Raw genomic sequence first — 19,964 nt, 5'->3', positions numbered from 1 at the left:
GTGAAATTCACTGTGACAGAAAGCGGATGACGCCAAACCATTGAATGTTTCCAAGGAGAAGTTTGCTAGAGTTCTTAAGGGCTGAAAATGTGTTGATAGAAAAGCGCAGCAGGTTAGGCAGCATCCAAGGAGCAGGAGAATCGACGTTTCGGGCATGAGCCCTCCTTCCTGAAGAAGGGCTCATGCCCGAAACGTCGATTCTCCTGCTCCTTGGATGCTGCCTGACCTGCTGCGCTTTTCCAGCAACACATTTTCAGCTCTGATCTCCAGCATCTGCAGTCCTCACTTTCTCCTAGAGTTCTTAAGGCTAAAGGCAGCACATGTACAGGGAGACAGCCAGATCAGATGACTGAGTTCAATGACCAGCCATAGTCATAGTTGTGGTAACACAAGCTTGAGTGGCCAAATATTCTACTTTTGCTTCTAATTCATCTTGCTTGCTGACTTACATACTGTGTGATGAAGTGTGCCTTTCAGAGGGATTTGTTCTTCCTGTTTCACTTGAAAGCAAGTTTTGCAAACCTGGGGATGAGCTGTTTGCTCCATACAAAGCGATTTAACTGGTTTGGGTTTTGTTTTAAAAAGAAGCAGACAAAAGAAGCACAAGTGGGCGGAGTCAGATTCATAAGCTCAGGGTTTCCAGGTTTTGCTTTCAGTTGGTGAAGCGGGAATTTTGGAAGAAGACCAAGCTGTCTTTGCTGTTGCAAAAGCTTGTGTTGTCCCTTTACTGCTAGCTTCAAGTTTTCAAGTTTTCCTTTCTATTGGCTTTTGCCAAGGGTGTTTATGGAATGCTGCTAAATTGGAACAGTTAGGGAATAGCAGTTAAATCATAGATTATTCCATTTGTTTCAATACAGTTAGTTAAGTCTTTTTTTTTAGTTTTAATTGTCATGTGAGAATAAAAAGAGTTTTGCATGACGCCTAGTAGCTGGACGAAGTAAATTGCATCTGGAATTCACTTACCTTTAAATAAAAAAAAGTTAGGGTTTTGACTATATGCTTGATATATTCTGAGGGGTTTTGTCAGGTCCATTACAACAGGGGCCATGGCAAGCATTCCAATATGTATAGGGACTGTCAGGAATGCCAATATTTACTGGGGGCCACAGGCAGTACATCCATATTTACAGAGAATCCCAGGAATATGTTAGTATTTACTGGGGATCCCGGGGGAATGTGTCGGTATTTACAGGGCATTCTGGCAGTGTGTCAGTATTTACAGAGTCAGTAGAGTATTTGGCAGAACCAGATTAGGTGGACTGGAGCTGTTTCTTCTGGTACTTGGGCCTTAGTTCATGTTAGTGGGTGCAGTGGCTGTTTGGGTGGGTGCATGGTATGTTGGCCTTTGTTGTGTGTGTGAGAGTGGGAGGGGAATGGTGAGGAGTGTTGGAGCATATGGAAGGTTTTACGGACAAGGCATTGCTGTAACTGTGAATGGACAGCTGGGTACAGTTTGGTTTCTGCTTTGGGATGGGCAAGCTGCCCTTGCACTGTAAAGAGATTTCACAAAAGGTTTTGTGGATGGTAGTTTACAGAGGTTTCTATGGCTCAATCCTGGGATGGGGAAGGTGGGGAAGAATCCAGTATGTTTTGAATGTAATTCCATTGGATATTTGAAGATAGGAGGTGCCCTTATTGAATGTCCCAGGATTCTGAGAGGTTGAGAAATGGGTGATGCTGAGAGATTGTTTCCCCTGGTGGGAGAATCCAGACCGGGGGCATGGCTTCGGACCAGGGAGTCTCAATCAAAGGCAGAGAAGGGAGTGGGGGGGGGGGGGGGGGGTGGAATTCCTCCCCTTGCAGGGTTATGAGGCTGTGGGAACTCTCTTCCCCAGACAGCTGTGGAGATTGAGTCATTGAAAGGATCCCTGGCTATATCTGACAGTTTGTGATAGACCATGGAGTCAGTGGTTAAGGGGGCTATTGGGAAACTGATGTTAAGGCTACATTGATCCCATGGACTGGTGGGGCTGGAATGAGGGGCTGAGTGGCTTAAACATGATTTACTATTCTCTAAAATCTGTGACACTCTACACTCCATCTGGTTGTTTAACTGTTGTTTGTGGGTAACATTGAAATTTAACTTGCTCAATTACAGAACTGTTACAAAAGTGTTAAATATATTTTCAGTTTGTCAAGTGTTCAAAATATTGTTCTTAAAAATATAAATGATAAAAATCTGACCTTAACTAGGCTGAATACTGCCCTAAAGTGGTGGGTCTTTAACGAGGGACCACCATGGGGCCGGAATATTGCCTGGGGAAAATCCGTTTGACATTTTCCCAAGGTTGGTTTCCCGTTGCAAGAACAGAGGAAAGCTCCCAACTCAGGGAAGGGCAGACTGTGCAGCTTGTGATATAAGACAACACAGGAAGATTCAGGCCGTATGTTTCAGAGAGTTTGCACATTCCCCCTCAGAGGAGAGAGTCCTAGCAGCTCATCTCCAGCATGCAGGCTGAGATTCAGGGCTGGGATTCAGGGAAGTGAGTGGATCAGTACAAAAGCAGAATGTTAAAAATGACACAACACCAGGTTATAATCTAACAGGTTTAATTGGAAGCACACTAGCTTTTGGAGCGCCGCTCCTTCAACAGGTGGTTGAAGTCCCCATAACACTGACTCCATGGTCTATCACAATCTGTCAGATATAGTCAGGGATCCTTTCAATGACTCAATCTCCATTGCTGTCTGGGGAAGAGAGTTCCCACAGCCTCATGACCCTGCAAGGGAAGGAATTCCCCCTCTTCCCTGCCTTTAATGGGAGACTCCTTACTCTGAAGCCATGCCCCTGGTTCTGGATTCTCCCACCAGGGGAATCAACCTCTCAGTATCACCCCTTTCTCATCCTGGGATATTCAATAAGGGCACCTCCTATCTTCAAATATCCAACCACCTGATGAAGGAGCTGCGCTCCGAAAGTCAGTGTGCTTCCAATTAAACCTGTTGGACTATAACCTGGTGTTGTGTGATTTTTAACTTTGTGCACCCCAGTCCAACACCGGCATCTCCAAATCAAAAGCAGAATGGTCGCTTCTGGCGATTGTGAAAGTAGTTTAATTTTTTTTGAAAGTGCTTTATCTCAATTTCTCTTGATGTTCTGAACAATCTCCCAGGCTGTACTTTCTTATGCACTTTGCATTTGCTGCACTTACATTGTGGCTTTTTTTTAGAAAAAGACTTTTTCTGTTGACCCTATCTTATCATTCCCTGGGCATAGATTGATTTGACAGGACTGGGGCTGGTGCATAATACACTTTCTCATAGGGATACGCAGAGACTATTCACAGAGGGCTGGGGAACAATTGTTTCCCATTGTGTCTGTTTAAACAGTCGCTTTAGCAAATCCAAACTCAGCTGCTTTACTCGAGAAGTAACCTAGGTCTCTTTTCCAGTTACTGAACATCCACAAAACCTTTTGTGAAATGCCCAACGTTCTCCAATTGAGAGGAAGCAAATGAAAGAAAATTGTTACTACATTGGATCTGAGGCTTGGAGGATGGAGTGGTGAGTCAGAGTCACAGCTGTTCAGAGAACCCACTTGGGATTTCTAGAGCAATGTCTTAGCCACTCGGCTAGTGTACTAGACCTAGGCAGTGCTCAGCAGTTTAACTTCTCCAATCACTGGTGCTGTACCACGCACCATCTCCTGACAATGCCCATTGTAATGGTTTTCTTTAAATTCACAAAATTAAAATGATGACAGAGACCATTAGTTTAATAAAAACAGGAGTTTCTGGTGAAGTTCAGCAGGTCCAGCAGCATCTGTGGAGAGAAATCAGAGTTAACGTTTCAGGTTCAGTGACTCTTGTGCAAATTATTTCACACTTTAACCTTTTAACATTTTTACAGCAGCTGTAATTGAGCACTGTAATTAAATTCCAGTGTTACTAGCAAACAACTGTTAAACAACCAGGTGGAGTTTAGAACGTCATAAGATTTTAGGAAACAGAAAATCAGGTTTAGGAAGAGTCTCAGGAAGGGTCACCAGATCCGAAACATTAACTCTGATTTCTTTTCACAGGTACTGCCGCTTTCCCAGCAACTACTGCTTTTGTCACTGGTTTGCAGCACTCCACAGTTCTTTTGTTTTGGTTTACTATTACAATGACTTGTTCTATCTCGAATGAATACCCTGTGACACGATATGTTGAGATCATTTATAAATTGCATGCAACTCATATTTACAAATTATTCTTTATCATCTGAATGGTCATTGCTCAAAAGGAAATTTATTCAGAATCTGTATTTGGATACAGATTTCTGCAAAGAAGGATTGAGAGATCTGCTGCATGATTGTTTTCCCGAGTGATGTTTATGGTCAAACTGACGTGGAGAAGGTATCCCATTTCCTGCTCCACTCTCCTCCACCCAATCACCTTCCTTTTAACCTGTGCAAAGCCTGTTAGATTTTGAACACTTTTCCATTGTGGTGGAAAAGTACAGGCCTGAAATGTTATCTTCACTTCTCTCCCAGAAATTGGGATCACTTGGGAAAACTACAAAGATGAGATGATGAGTTCATGTGAGTGTTGATATGAAACACTGATCTGGCACTTCTCCAGCAATCCTGCTAAGAAATTATGACTTTTTTTTCAGATCAAGACAAATTGAGCTCAGCTTAGGTTACCATTTTGTACGCCGTTTGTTCAATTATGTTTATTTTGTTGGAGCTAGTTTCCAACTCCAGGGAACTGAATGTTGAGTATTTGAGGCTGAGCTGAGTGGTTAAAGTGGTTCCAGTGTGCTTTATGTATTGTAGACTTTTTCAATCAGGCGGTCTGATGATTGAACTGAAAATAAATGACATCATATCAAAGCCACTGCAGGATCAGGAAGATCTGGCAGTATTTGCACGTCTTCGGAAATGTTAAGGCAAGGTGAAGACATTTGTTATGGACCAGACCAAACGTCCTGAAAACATTTCCAGGAGATAGCCTAGACTCTTTTACGTTATTCAAAGGGGCGTAAGGCACTGCGTTCCAGATGTGATTCGATTGGTCAAATGACAAGCAAAGCACACTTTATTCGTCCAGCAGTTTCAAAATACATTTCTATAAAAGGCTGACTACAATTCATTGTTGGCAATTTTAATTATTTTCTGGTCATGAGAAAAGACGCCAAGACTCTGATGAGGATACAGAAGAAATTGATTAGGATAGTTTCTGGGATTTGAGAATTTAATTCTGTTTGGGTAATATCACACTGCTCTGTTTAGTACAGAAGATTTGCTAGCGGGGTGCAAACTTCTAAATAAAAGCAATATTTTATATAGCAAGCTTTTGTAACCCAGAAACCATGAGCAGAAAGTGAAATGGAAGCAAATTCAACAATAACTTTCAAAGAGCAATTGGATGAAGAAACTGTACCATGAAATAAGATGTACTGGAAAACTTCTCCAAAGTCCAGCCCAGTCACAACGGGGTGGAGTCCCTCCCTCCTCTGCTGATCATTGAGATTGTGGGATGAATTGAGTTCACTCTAGTCCCCTTAGAGGTACATTATTTCACCTGTGGTGGCAATGTAGCTGCTCAGCTTCTCTAGAAACTCCACATCCTGGATCACAGACCAATCTACAATCTCCATTCAACAACTCAACTTAAAATTAAAAGGGGTTAGCATGCAAAATTAAAGCACATGTGATTGGGGGCACTGTACTGACAAGATAGAAAACTAGTGGTCAGCCAGGAAAGAAAGTGTAGGAATGAACAAGACTTTTTCTGAATTGCAGTGAATAATGACAGGTATCAGTGCTTGGGCCCCAGCTATTCATAATATATGGCAATGACTAAGAGGAAGGGGATTTAAAAACCTTCAAATTTGTAGATGACACAAAGCTGGGGTGGGGGTGGTGAGTTATGAAGAGGATGCAGAGATGCTGGTGTCTGATTGGGACAAATTGATTGAGTGGGAAAACGCATGGTCGGTGAATTATAATGGAGACACATATATGTTTATCCACTTTGTGAAGAGAAACAGAAAATTAGATTATTGTCTGAATGGTGAGAGATTGGGTAAGGAGGAGGTGTAATGAGAGCTGGGTGTCCCTGTACATCAGTCATGGAAAGTTAGCATGCAGGTGCAGGAGGGGGTGAAGAAGGATTCAAGTATAGTAGCAGGGATGTCTTGCTGATACCATCCCTGGAGTATCATGTGCAGTGTCAGTCTCTGTAGGAGCTTAACCCTCCACCACAACAGAGACTCAGGAAGCAAACAGGATTCAGGCACATGCAGACTTTATTCTTCTTCAAGCAACAACTGGTTAAAGCAGGGTGAGGGCCACAAGAACTTCCCTGAATCTGGCTTCAGCATGAGGACCCAATTGTTCTCTCAATCTACAGCTCAGATTGGAAGAGAGATCAACAATACACACTGATTTTTACAGTGATAAACAGTATTTTTATACATTGTGTAACAGTGATCACATATACCATGTTTATTGTGCCATCCCCCATTCTTTACACAACCAATCCTATGAAACACTTGATCAACGATAGATGTGCCTATAGACAATCCTTGGTTTTCATGATGCCTAATTGTTATTGGGACCTTTCTATGTTGTATTCAAAAGTTACTGACTGTTCTCCTTTGGACATGGCCCTGACTTGCTTATCTCTAAGGGCTGCTTGAATTCTACTGTTTGTTTTTCACTTCTTATCTTTGTCAAATTCTATCACGCATATGGAAATTTTTTTTTAAATAAAGTTTTATAATTACTTTTACTGTTAGTGTGGAATTGAGAGAGACAGTTAAATTGCCTGATGGGAAAATCAGCCAACTCCAGGTTACAATAAAATATGTTACAGGCTATAATAAAGTTCAAAAGCATTGATAGCCTTAGCAGACATGACACAGGTGGAATTTACATAAATTCTCTAACCTTAGCAACCCTCAGAATTTAATTATGTGCAGAGCCGTTCTATCGATATAAGCTAACTTCATCCCCCGCCCCCCCCCAAAAAAAAAAGACATTCATATGCAAAACAAGGTTATGGAATGACATGTGTAACACAATATTTTGGAAAGTTAATAGGATAATACAGATCAAAATTCAATGTACTGGCCTAACGAGTGACGAACATCTAGAGATAAAACATAATCAGTAGCTGTCAGAAATTAAGTATAAAAAAAATCCACCTTTTTCGCAGTGCAAAAACTTAGAGAAATTGGGAATAATTAGTATTGCTTTCTCTCAAGTTTTAGCCAACTGCATACAGTAATAGCCAATAAAGGCTGATTATTATCAGTTCAAGCTTTGTTGATTTTTGATTTTCAGCTTTCACAAGTCCCAGCTTTTTGAGCTAATTTTAATCCAATTCGAATTCCAAAACTCTTTAGCTAATAAAACAAGGTATGCCAGGCATCTGTAATGTTTTCTCTCACAGCTTTTATTATAAAGTTTTACAGTTACGTTGAAATCTATGATTATTTGAATAACTTTAATTCAAATCTATATCTGAACATTTTAAATAGTTTGAAAGAAACAGCTAATTTCTGTGAGAAAACCTTACACTATTCACCAAATGGGACATTTCATTAATGAGACTTGCAGCTAAAAGAAATTTTAAAATATCAAAAAAATTCATTAACGAGCCACAACTGCATTATTCCATTGGTTTTTGTTACAAATCTTCAAAATGGTTAGCTTCAAATATTTCCTTATCAAGGCTGTCTCCATCAACATTCCTTGTAACTATTCAGACAATGCTTTTGCTTCAGAATAACCTTATGTCAAAGGCACTGTTTCACTTAAATACGATGTGGGCTTTTAATTCTATTTTAATCTGTTTGGATTCCGTTTTTTCTCTTTCCAATATGGGCAGCCCTTCCCACTTGTACCTAAATTTCCAGCATTACTGTCTATACCTCACTGGACATGACTTCCTACACACTATTATCTTATGTCTAAGGCACTCAGAATGACACTGACTTGTTGCAGCATATTTTTAATGAAAAGCTGATTTGTATTATTTTTATCTCAAGTAGGATACTAAACTATGGTATTTACTAAATCAAACACGTTTTCCTGATATAGACTATGACAGCATCAAATTCATCACTGACAGTTTAAGCAGTCTTGATGAACCACAAAATCACTTTACAAACAATATTCAGGTGGACAGTCTTTACCCAGGGTAAATGTGTTGGTGTACTGTGATATTGCGATCATTTTCTAAGCTTTCTACACAAATACACAATTGTACCAATATTTTACCGACAACATCTGTACTTTGAACAGAGCTAGGTTTAATAACAAACACAAAAAGCCCAATGACCAAGGTACATTTCTTGGTGTCAGGACAAGCAAAAACCGTCACCTATGATTCTTGGTGTATTTGCAAATAGCAAATCCATTTACACAAACAGTAGGTGAACAGGATGAACCCAGTGTCATTTCATGGGTGTGTTAACAGTTTGGATGACAGAGTGCATCCCTTCTCACATACTGATAAATGAATGTCTCTCCCCAGAGCGAACACTATCAGCAGGTAGGTTGATCAAATGAATGTTTCGCCCCAGTGTGAATTCGTTGGTGTCTCCGCAAGTTGGATGATTGGGTAAACGCCTTTCCGCAATCAGAGCAGGTGAATGGTCTCTCCCCAGTATGAACTCGCTGGTGACTTTGCAGTTTGGATAACTGAGTGAATCCTTTCCCACACAGTGAGCAAGTGAATGGTTTCTCCCCAGTGTGAACTCCCTGGTGTTCCAGTCGCTCAGATGAGCGAATAAATCCTTTTCCACATTCAGAACAGGTGAATGGTCTTTCCCCAGTGTGAATTCGCTGATGTGTCCGCAGGTTGGATAATTGACTGAATCCTTTCCCACACAGTGAACAGATGAATGGTCTTTCCCCAGTGTGGACTCGCTGGTGTATCTGCAAGTGGGAGGACTGAGTTAATCCTTTCCCACAGACGGAACAAGTGAATGGTCTTTCCCCAGTGTGAACCCGCTGGTGTATCAGCAGGTTGGATGACCGAATGAATCCCTTCCCGCACACGGAGCAAACGAATGGTCTCTCTTCAGTGTGAGCTCGCTGATGTATCTGCAGGTTGAATGACCGAGTGAATCCCTTCCCACATACGGAGCAAATGAATGGTCTCTCCCCAGTGTGAACTCGCTGATGTATCAGCAGGTTGGATGACCGAGTGAATCCCTTCCCACACACTGAGCAAATGAATGGTTTCTCCCCAGTGTGAACTGGCTGGTGTATCTGCAGGCTGGAAGACTGAGTAACTCCCTTCCCACAAGCAGAACAGGTGAATGGTTTCTCTCCCTGATGTTCTGGCAATTTAGATGATTGAGTGAATCCTTTTCCACATTCAGAACAGGTAAATTGTCTCTCAGTGTGAATCTGCTGGTGTTTCAGCAGGTTGGATGACTGACTGAATCCTTTCCCACATTGGGAGCAGGTGAATGGTCTCTCCCCAGTGTGGACTCGTTGGTGCATCTGCAGATGGGATGACTGAGTGAATCTCATTCCACAATGAGAGCAGGTGAATGGCTTTTCCCCAGTGTGACTGCGTTGGTGCATTTTCAACTGGGATGGATAAAGAAATTCCTTCCCACAATCCCCACATTTCCACAGTGTCTTCCTGGTCTGACTGCGCTGGCGTTTGGGCATGTCAGATGAGTCTTCACAGAATCTTTCACACACAGACAGTAAGTGTTTCTCCCCGTGTGATGGGTTTTTTCTTCAATGTTCAGAATCCTGAGGTAATTCAGATCTGTCTGTGTTTTTAAAATTTCTTGTTACAAATCAACCTTTCAACCAAAAAGAAAAACATTTTAGGAGAAACCAGAAGAACAGGTTGTGAAACGAAGAGAAATTAATCTGGAGATAACACTACGGGAAACTGTTGGATTATCATGAAACTGAAGTAGTTCATAAATGCCCTTCAGGGAAGGGAACCAGTAAGTATTTGCACCAAACTACAGAAAGAGATAGATGTGGGAGTGACATACATGAAGGAGAGGTGTTTTATAGATTTACAAATCAATCCTTTTCCTGCTTTCTCTCCATATTCTCAAATCCCTCCGAAGCGCTAAGAACAAGTGCAGAGTTCCTGGGAAGAGGAGATTCAGGTAAAGCGGGCACTGATGGTGGCACTTGGCACACTTGCCTTTATTGATCAATAAAGAGACTTGGGTTTGATTCCACTCTCAATGTGGAGTTTGCACGTTCTCCGTGTCTGCATGGGTTTCCTCCAGGTGTTCACTGGTTTCCTTTCGCTGTCCAAAAATGTGCACATGAGGTGCATTAGCTGTGGAAAATGCAGGGTTGAAGGGACAGGATACTCTTCAGACGGTTGGTGTGAACTCATAGGCTCAATAGCCTGTTTCCACACTGTAGGGACTCTATGATTGAGTATACGAATTGGGAGGTCACATTGTGGCTCTACAGAACATTGGTGAGGCTAATTTTAGAATACAGTGCACAATTCTCGTCTCCCTGATTTCAGAAAGATGTTATCAGGGTAGGACTTATACACTTAAAAGCAAATTCCTGGCAAGTGTTGCAGGACAAAGAGACCTTGGAGTCGGGGTTCATAGTTCCGTGAAAGTAGAATTGCAGGCAGACAGGATAGTGAAAGCGGCGTTTGGTACTCTCGCTGTTATTTGTCAGTGTACTGAGTAAAGGAGTTGGGACACTATGTTGTAGATATACAGGAAATTGGTTGGGCCACTTTTAGAATACTGTGTTTAATGGTCTGCATAGACAAGTTGAACTGAAGGGTCTGTTTCCAGACTGTACATCTCTCTAAATTTATGCTGTTAAACTTCAAAAGGTTTCCGAAAACATCTACAAGGTTGTAAGATTGGAGGGTTTGAGTTAAAGGGAGAGGCTGAATAGGATGGGTTTTTTTCCCTGGAGTGTCGGAAGCTGAGGGGTTACTTTATGGAGGAGCACGGATAGGATGAATAGCTAAGGTCATTTTGTCGCAAGTTTGAGGGCATTGCTTTAATGAGAGGGGGGAAAGATTTAAAAGGGACCCGAGGGGGGAATGTTTTCATGCAGAAGGTGGTGCATGTATGGAACAAGGTAATGGTGGAGGCAGGTACAATTACAACATTTAAAAGGCATCTGGATGGGTACATGAATAGGAATTTTTCACAGGAATATGGGCCAAACACTTGCAAATAGGACTGGATCAGTTTAGGTTAACTGGTCGAGATGGATGAGTTGGACTGAAGGATCTGTTTCCGTGCTGTATAACTCTATGACTCTAACAGATTAAACAAATTGATGGAAATCTAAAAGAGAAACAAAGTGCTGGAAACACTCAATAGATCTGGCAGCATCTGAAATGGTGACAGATGCAGGTAACATTACAACTTTGAAGACATGTTTAGATGATTATACAAGGCACTACAATACAGGATACATGCTGAGTGCCTGAAAATGGGATTGGAGTAAATAGGTGCTTGATGACTAGCACGGATACGATGGGGACATTGTGTTCAACAATTCTACATTGGAGACTCTGACCCAGTTTTATTCTGTGCTTCTTTCTTTTTGGAAGAGTTCCTTCAGAGTCATTGGGTCAAAATCTTGGAATTCCCTCCCTCCTGACATTGTCGGTCAGCCCACAGCACGTGGACTACACAGATTCAAGGAGGCAGCTGACCACCACCCTTTCAAGGGCAAATAGAAATGGGGTATAAATGCTGGCCAGCCAGCAATGCCCAAGCCCCACAAATGAATAAAAAAAGGAAGCAGGCAGGAGCAGCAAGCAGTGAAGAATACAGTGATACATTCGCCTTTGTAGTGATAGGATTCAAGTTCAGGAGCAGGGATATATTCTGTAAAGGCTTTACTGAGACCACATTGGGAGTACTGTGTGTATCTCTTTGTTCTCCTTTCCCCAGGAATGATCCTCTGGCTTTTGGGGCAGAGTAAAGAAGGTTCACTGGACTGATCCTGAAATGAGGGGACTGGTATAAGAGGATCGATCCTTATTTAATCCTCCTTTCTTTTGCCTTTGAGCTGATGAGTGCATCACTAACCAATATTCTACCTCCCATTTCCTGATCTAAATCTGACCCATCGAAGCCTACACTTCGGTTCCCACCCCTTTGCCATACTAATTTAAAACCTCAAACGGAATTAGCAAAAGCCTGCAAGAGGAGATTTGTCTCTGCTCTACTCAGGGGCAACCATTCAGGCTTGTACAGGTCCTACTTAACACAGAAATGGTCCCAACACCTGAATCTAAACCCATCTCTGGCAAACCATATCTTCAACCACAGTCATCTGATCTATCCTCTTATTCCTTCTCTCATTACGACATGGCATTGGCAATGTCTGACATTGTTGCATTTGAGGACCTGGACTTTAATGCATTGCCTATTTTCAGCTTTCAGATCCTCTTTCCTTTGTTAGTGATGGCCTTGATACCTCCATGTTCCATGACCACAGACTGTTTACCTTCCAGCTCCAGAGCATCCTTCAACCAAACCATTATATCAGAGATCCTGGCACTACTGTCCTCGATTCATGTCTGTGGCCACAGAGGTGCCCGCCTATCCCAGATTATTTACTGCCCTGTCATTATAGCCCTGCCACACTCTCTTTCCCCTTCTTTCGCTGTAGAGCTATCTGTGGTGTGATGAACCTGGCTGTTGCTGATTTGCTGAGAGGCCACTCCACCACACAAATAGAATCCAAAAAGTGATATATCTGTATGCGAGGGGGATGACCACTCTTGCACTTCCTTCCTCAGTCTTTTACTTACTTTATTTGATGGCTACACTTTCTGCCTGCGTAATCCTCACATGTAGTGTGACCAACTTGTTAAATGTGCTGTCCATAACATTTTCAGTATCACAGATGCTCCATACACAGCTCCAGCTCTGAAAAGCAGTTACCTAGTAGCTGCACATGGACACACTTCTGGCACATAGCTGTCAGGGACACTGGAAGCGTCCCTGATTTCTCACATTATACAAGGGGGGCACACCACATGTCTGAGGTCTCCTGTCATGCTTTCTCTCTACATTCAGTTAGTTACTCCTGCTAAGAGATTTTGAATGAGCTAGCAATCTTCATTTCAAACATGTATTATAATTGAAAACTTTACTCAGGCTGATATATTATACTTTAAAAATTGTTAAAAAACATTTTCGCAGATATCCCTTCCAAATTGGCTGTTCCCATTGCAACTGTGTGACTTTGAGACTGAGACACCACACTCAACCTTTCAGCCTCACCTTCTCCCAGTCTCACCTCACTGTCTGTTTCCACCTCATTCCAAAGCACTCTCATTGAACCAAGCATCCCTCAGTGCAGCCTTGTCATTTACTTGACTGCTCACACCTCCTGTACTGTTCCAGTGTAGCTCAGGGAACATCATCTCATCTTTATAACCTCCAGACACAACATGGACTTCAGCAGCTGCTGGATCAACTGAGAGTTGTCAGGATCTGGAACATTCCACTTGAAAAAGTGCTGCAATTCAAGTCCATAACGAATTTTAAAAGCAAGTGTACAAGTAATTGAGAATGAGGACTTTATAGCTTTAAAATTATGAAGTGAGTGATTAGGATCAAATATATCAGTTCTTTTCAAAAAGAGTCTAGACCAATGAGGGTAAATCTGTGCTCCCTCTCAGGCTAATATCTCCTTCTACAGCTGCAAGGTCCAGAACGGAGCACATAACGCAAGGGTGAACTAACAATGAATTTAAACATCTAGCTGCTTTTCGACTTACAAACATATTGGAGATATTTTCCCACAGAGAGAACAGACAAACCTTTCTCCTTCCACTGTTAAAGCCAATGATATTCAGATCTTGATGACTCTCCTGAGTGTCAGAACTTGTTTGAGATCCCAGTCTCAATTATTCTCAATTAGTATCCTGTAAAATGAATTGACACAAGAAAAATCACTGTCAGTCCAGGATAGAAAATTTAGAAAAGACAGACATTTCTCTTGGTTTCAATTTGCTGTGAAAATGTTCCTCTACAAATCGCCCCATCCCTACGCAGGAAGCATTACTTCACTGCATCTTGCCTCCAGTAAATATACAGCCTATCACTGCTGAAAGCTTGCAGCTGTTTTCCCATTACTACAAATGCAGGACCTATGGTTTCTAATTCAGGTCTACCGGATGTCCATGAAATCTCCCAGTCCAGACTGACTCCCGGTTTCCACTGTATCTCCCCATCTTTCCCATCTCCTCCCCAACGTGATCCAGCCAGCATTGCCCCTCATTGGTTAGACAACCAGCTGCTTCTGTTTAGTATGTCATCCCTGCCCACTCTCCTCTTATTGGTCAGTGACCTGCTGTCAATCAGCTTGTGAGGTGAGTGGCAGATCCTCCCTTTCTCTGCCCTGGGATGAGCTTCATTATTCACAGGTTATGGGGCAGTATCAGAGAGCACAGGGGCTGGTGACTTTCAACCCATTAGGACTGTACACTCTCCCTCTGGAAATGGTCCAAATCTGTCCCATCTCCCCTGCTATTTGCCCATAGCTTTCCAAATGTTTTTTTAAACTGTTACACTCCAAATCTCTTGACAATAACTGCTAAATCTGCATCCAGCTGCTGTTCAGACTGTTCCAGATGCTCAGAACTTACTGAGTAAAATACTCTTCACATTGGCAAATAATGCAGGGTGACAATTACCTGAAAGTGGTTAAACAAATTGCAACAATTTTAAGAAATTTTCTCTCCAATTTAAATATCCTGGAACAACTCTGCACCTGGACTAAATCACAGTCTAAACTTCTTTGCTCCAAGGAGAATTACCCAAACTGCTGCTCCAGAAGAGAAACTCATCTTCATTCATTAGAGTCACACAGTCTAGAAATGTACCTATCTAACCTTGATTGTCATATACATCTCGATTAAGTCACCTCTCAACCTTCTCTCTGATGAAAACAGCCTCAGTTCCCTCAGCCTTTCCTCGTAAGACCTTTCTTCCATACCAGGCAACAACCTAGTAAATCTCCTCTGCATCCTTTCCAAAGCTTCCACATCCTTCCTATAATGCGGTGACCAGATCTGTACGGAATTCTCCATGTGTGGCCTTACCAGAGTCTTGTACAGCTGAAGCATGACCTCGTGGCTCCGAAATTCAATCCCCCTACCAATAAACACCCAACACACCATATTTCTTCTTAACAACCCTATCAACCTATTTGGCAACATTCAGGGATTTATGTACCTGGATACCGATCTCTCCATTCATCTACACTGCCAACAATTTTAACAGTACTCTGCATTCCTGTTACTTCCAAGTGAACTATCTCACACTTTTCCATCTTAATCTCCATTTGACACTTCTCCGCCCAGCTCTGCATCTTATCTATGTCTGTCTGTAACCCACAACATCCTTCAGCACTATCCATAACTCTGCTACCGAGTGTCATCTGCAAATCTACTAACCCATCCTTCTACACCCACATCCAGATCATTTATAAAAATGACAAACAGCAATGGCCCCAAAACAGATCCTTGCAGCACACCACTGGTAACTCAGCTCCAGAATGAACATTTCCCATCAACCACCACACACTGTCTTTTTTCAGCTAGCCAATTTCTAGTCCAAACCGCTAAATCACCTTCAATCCTGAAACTCTATTTTGTGCAATAGCCCACTGTGTCGAATCTTATCAAACTCCTTACACAAGTCCATATTCACCACATCAACTGCTTTACCTTCATCCACCCGTTTTAATACCTTGTTGAAAAATTCAACAAGGTTAGAGAGGCATGACCTACCCTTCACAAAACTGTTGACTATCCCCAATCAAATAATTCCTTTCCAGATTATTATAAATCCTATCTCTTCCTTTACCAACACCTTACCCACAACCAAAGTAAGGCTCACTGGCCTATAATTACCAGGTTTGTCCAGACTCCCCTTCTTAAACAAGGGAACAACATATGCTATCCTCGAGTCTTCTGACACTACTCCTGTCGACAGTGTAGAGCACCTTTGGCTTTGATCTTTATGTCATCAATCTCCTCCCTGGCATCCTAGAGAATCAGAGGATAAATCTCATCCAAACCTGGGTCTTATCTATTTTCAGATCTTCCAAAATTGCTAAAACCTCCTCTTTGTCAACCACAATTCAATCTCTATATTTTCACTAATATTGCCATTTTCCAATGTGAATATGGATGAAAAGGTATTCATTAAGCACTTCCCCTATGTCCTCAGATTCCACACACCACTTCCCATGACTATCTTTGATTGGCCCTAATCTTACTCTAGTCACTTTTATTCCCAATATACCTACAGAAAGCCTTAAGGTTTTCCTTGATCCTATCCACCAACTTCTCATGTCCCCTCCTGGTTCTTCTTAGCCCTCTCTTTTGAGATCTTTTCTGACTAACATAACTCTCAAGCCTCCTGACTGAGCCTTCATGCCTCATCCTTAAATATGCCACCTTCTTCCTCTTGAAAAGAGCTTCAACTTCTTTACATAGCCATGGTTTCCTCTCTCGACAACTATCTCCCTGCCTGATAGGTATTTACTTATCAAGGACACGCAGTAGCTGTTCCTTGAATAATTGTCCTTGAATAAGCTCCACACTTCAAGCGTGTCCATCCACTGCAGTTTTCTACTCCATCCTATGCATCCTAAATCTTGCCTCATTGCATCATAATTACTTTTCCCCCAGTTATACCTCTCTCTCTGGTATATACCTATACCTGCCCATTGCTATTGTAAACATAACTGAATTATGGTCACTATTGCCAAAGTGCTCCTCTATCTCCAAGTCTAACACCTGGCCGGGTTCATTCCCCAATACCAAATCCAATACAGCATCACCTCTTGTTGGCCTGTCTACACAGTGTCAGAAAACCCTCCAGCACACATTGAACAAAAACTGATCCATCTAAACTACTTGAACGATTGTATTCCCAGTCAACATTGACGAAGTTAAGGTCCCCATAACGACTACCCTGTTACTCACACTCTTATCAAGAATCATTTTCGCTATCCTTTCCTCTACATCCCCAGAACTATTCAGAGGCCTATAGAAAACTCCCAACAGGGTGACTGCTCCTTCCTTGTTTCTAACGTCAGTGGATAAATCCTCAAACATCTCTCAGCTGTCCTTTATTAACATCCAACTCAATAGCTACTCCCACTTTCTCCCAATAATCTTTGCTCTGATTCACCCCAAGTGTTATATCTAAGTGCCCCTTGAATACATTCAATGTTCTGGCATCAACTATTTCTTGAGGCAATGAATTCCACAGGCTCACCATTCTTTGGGTGAAACAATGTCTCATCTCCATCCTAAATGGTCCACCCCAAATCCTCAAACTGTGACATTTGGTTCTGGACACACCTACCTTCTGGAACACCCTCCCTGTATCTATCCTGTCCAGAATGTTAGAATTTTGTTAGTGTCTATGAGATTCCACATATGCGCCCCTCTCCCCCTCACCATTAACATTCAGCACCCTAGTCTATGCATCAACTATTTCACTCTTCACCTTCAGAAAATTCTACTATGTTACGTTCACTCATCCCCAAAGGGTCTCAGATAGCTAGACTGGCAATGATTCCCTTCTCATTATACAGTAACCACTCGAAGATGGCCTGCTCTCTAGTTGATTATTCCAAATATTTAGGAGAAAGTGAGGACTGCAGATGCTGAAGATCACAACTGAAAATGTGTTGCTGGAAAAGCGCAGCAGGTCAGGCAGCATCCAAGGAACAGGAGAATCGACGTTTCGGGCATAAGCGAGAAGGGCTTATGCCCGAACCATCGATTCTCCTGTTCCTTGGATGCTGCCTGACCTGCTGCGCTATTCCAAATATTGATCAAAAAAACCATCCCGTATACACTCTAGAAATTCCTCCTCTATGGCATTGTAGCTAAATTTGATTTGCCCAAACAATGTGCAGATTAAAATTACCCATGTCCACAGATTTTCCCTTATCAAATGCATCTCTAATTTCCTGTTCGATGCCACTCCCAACATCACTGCAATTTGGGGGTCTAAACATGACACCCACTCATGATTTTTGCCCATTGATATTTCTCAACTCTACCTATACATATTCCATATTGTCAGAGCTAATATCCTTTTTCACTATTGTGTTAATTTCCTCTTTCACCAGCAATGCCACTCTACCACTTTTTCCTTTTTGCCTGTCCTTCCTAAACAGTGCATATCCTGGGACATCCAGGGTCACCCTGCAGCATGTCTCAATAATCCCAAATACACCATACCCGTTCACATCTATTTGCACAACTAGTTCTTTTTCATTTTAAATGCTTCGTACATTCAGATATGAAGCTTTCAAATTTGTTCAAAGGGTAAATTTCCCTACTTTAATATAATTCCTTAGTGCATAAAGATATTCACCTGTTCTATTCCTCACTTTTAATGCCTGGTAAGCATCTGCCACATGGCTAGCCTGCACCCATACTTCCTCCTTTTAGGTTTTCTAACTTCCTCTATCACTGAACCCTCCCCCACCACCCCTCCTTCCCCAGTGCTGGTGCCAATGTCCCATGACCAATGTCCAAACCAGTTTCTGCCAAACCAATCTTTGCGCCACACATTTACCTGCTTCATCTTATTGACCCAGTGCCAATTAGCTCGTGGCTCAGGTAGTAATCCAAAGATTATTACCTTTATGGTTCTGCTTCTTAATTTAGCTCCTAGCTGTTCATTCCCCTTTAGCAGAACCTCTGCCCTAATTTTATCTATATCATTGGTAGCTACATGGACTATGACCACTGGATCGTTACCCTCCCATTCCAAGTTCCTTTGCAGTCCGGATGAGATACCCTGAACCTGAGCACCAGGTACGCAACACAACTTTTCAGAACTTTCAATCCAAGGAGAACAGTGTCTATGCCCATAACTACACTATCCCAAATTATAACAACATTTCTCTACTCTCCCGCACTTGAATGGCTCCCTGCACCACAATGCGTGGTCAGTCGACTCATCCTCCCTGCAGTCCCCATTCCCATCCACACAGGGAGCAAAACTCTTGAATCTGTTGAGCAAGGACAGGGCTGAGGCTCCTTCAACTTTACCTGCTGGATCCCTGTATCCGCCTCACTCATAACCACACCCTCCTCTTTGATCACTGGCCAAATCCAAGTTTGTTAACCTAAGGGGTGTGACTGTCTCCTGAAACACAGCATCTGGATAACTCTATCACTTTCGCTGATGGGTCGCAAAACTTGAAGCTCATCGATTCAGAGCCAGGTTTCTCCAGCAACTAACTACTACAGATATGCTCACTGGGAACCACAATGGCATCCACAAGCTCCTGTGTCATGCAGAAACAACATAGCACCTGACCCTCCATCCTTATTTTAGTTAAAGAGTTTTGAATTTAAAAAAAAGAATTAAACTGCTTTTATATCACTTTGTATTATCTCAAACTGAACACAAGTTATAACCAATAATTTAACAGATTCAAAATTTAGCAGACCCCTTATTAGCCAATTCAATCCCTCCTGTGATTCCCCCTCAGTCAAAACCCCCAATCAGAAACTCTTACCTTCCCAGGTTGCACTCCTCTCAGCTCTACTCCTGAAGTGAAGGCCACAAATCCCCAAGGTAATTGTTTCTCTGCTCAAAATTAAGGGAAGCACTCCGCTCGCTCCCACTCAGCTCTGCCAGTCATCCATCACACCCCAGCTCTTGTAAATTCCTCAGTGCCTCTAACTGCCACTCCAACTAATCCACGTGATCAGATAGAATTTGCAACCAAACACACTTCCTGCACACATAATCATCGGGGTCATTGAAATTCTCGCTAATTGCCCATATCTGACAGAAAGAGCATGTCACTCCACAAAAAGCCATCTCTGCACCTTAATCTATAGACCAGAAAAAAAGTACAGTCTTACTGCTCTAAAGACACTACCCTAGAATAACTTAATACCCATGTTTTATATTTTAAAATGTAATCAAGAAACAGATCTCAGTAAGACATATGTTAAAAAAACCCTCACCCTACTCATTATAGAGTT

At 42.1% G+C, this 19,964-nt stretch overlaps 2 protein-coding genes across 11 annotated transcripts in view; one reads left to right on the top strand and one right to left on the bottom strand.

Annotated features, from left to right (window-relative positions):
* Window positions 1-19,964, top strand: part of LOC140469556 (uncharacterized) — a 95,327-nt gene that overhangs the window by 23,864 nt on the left and 51,499 nt on the right. The gene's annotated exons all lie outside the window — the stretch shown is intronic.
* The window catches only part of LOC140469552 (uncharacterized), a 42,778-nt gene continuing 25,732 nt past the window's right edge, over window positions 2,919-19,964 (bottom strand). For 8 of the 10 annotated variants that reach the window (XM_072566171.1, XM_072566170.1, XM_072566166.1 and 5 more), the window contains 2 exons: window positions 13,749-13,853; window positions 6,217-9,759 (listed from right to left, as the gene is read on the bottom strand). In XM_072566171.1, the coding sequence (XP_072422272.1) occupies window positions 8,480-9,619 (1,140 nt within the window). In that variant the 5' untranslated portion in view covers window positions 9,620-9,759; window positions 13,749-13,853 and the 3' untranslated portion in view covers window positions 6,217-8,479. Of the gene's footprint in view, window positions 3,763-6,216; window positions 9,760-13,748; window positions 13,854-19,964 lie in introns of those variants that run through there. The other 2 variants (XR_011956154.1, XM_072566172.1) reach the window with 2 other exon arrangements.

Source organism: Chiloscyllium punctatum, chromosome 49, assembly GCF_047496795.1.
Source record: "Chiloscyllium punctatum isolate Juve2018m chromosome 49, sChiPun1.3, whole genome shotgun sequence".
Classification (NCBI taxonomy): domain Eukaryota; kingdom Metazoa; phylum Chordata; class Chondrichthyes; order Orectolobiformes; family Hemiscylliidae; genus Chiloscyllium; species Chiloscyllium punctatum.
This window is presented reverse-complemented; position numbering and strand designations above follow the sequence as displayed.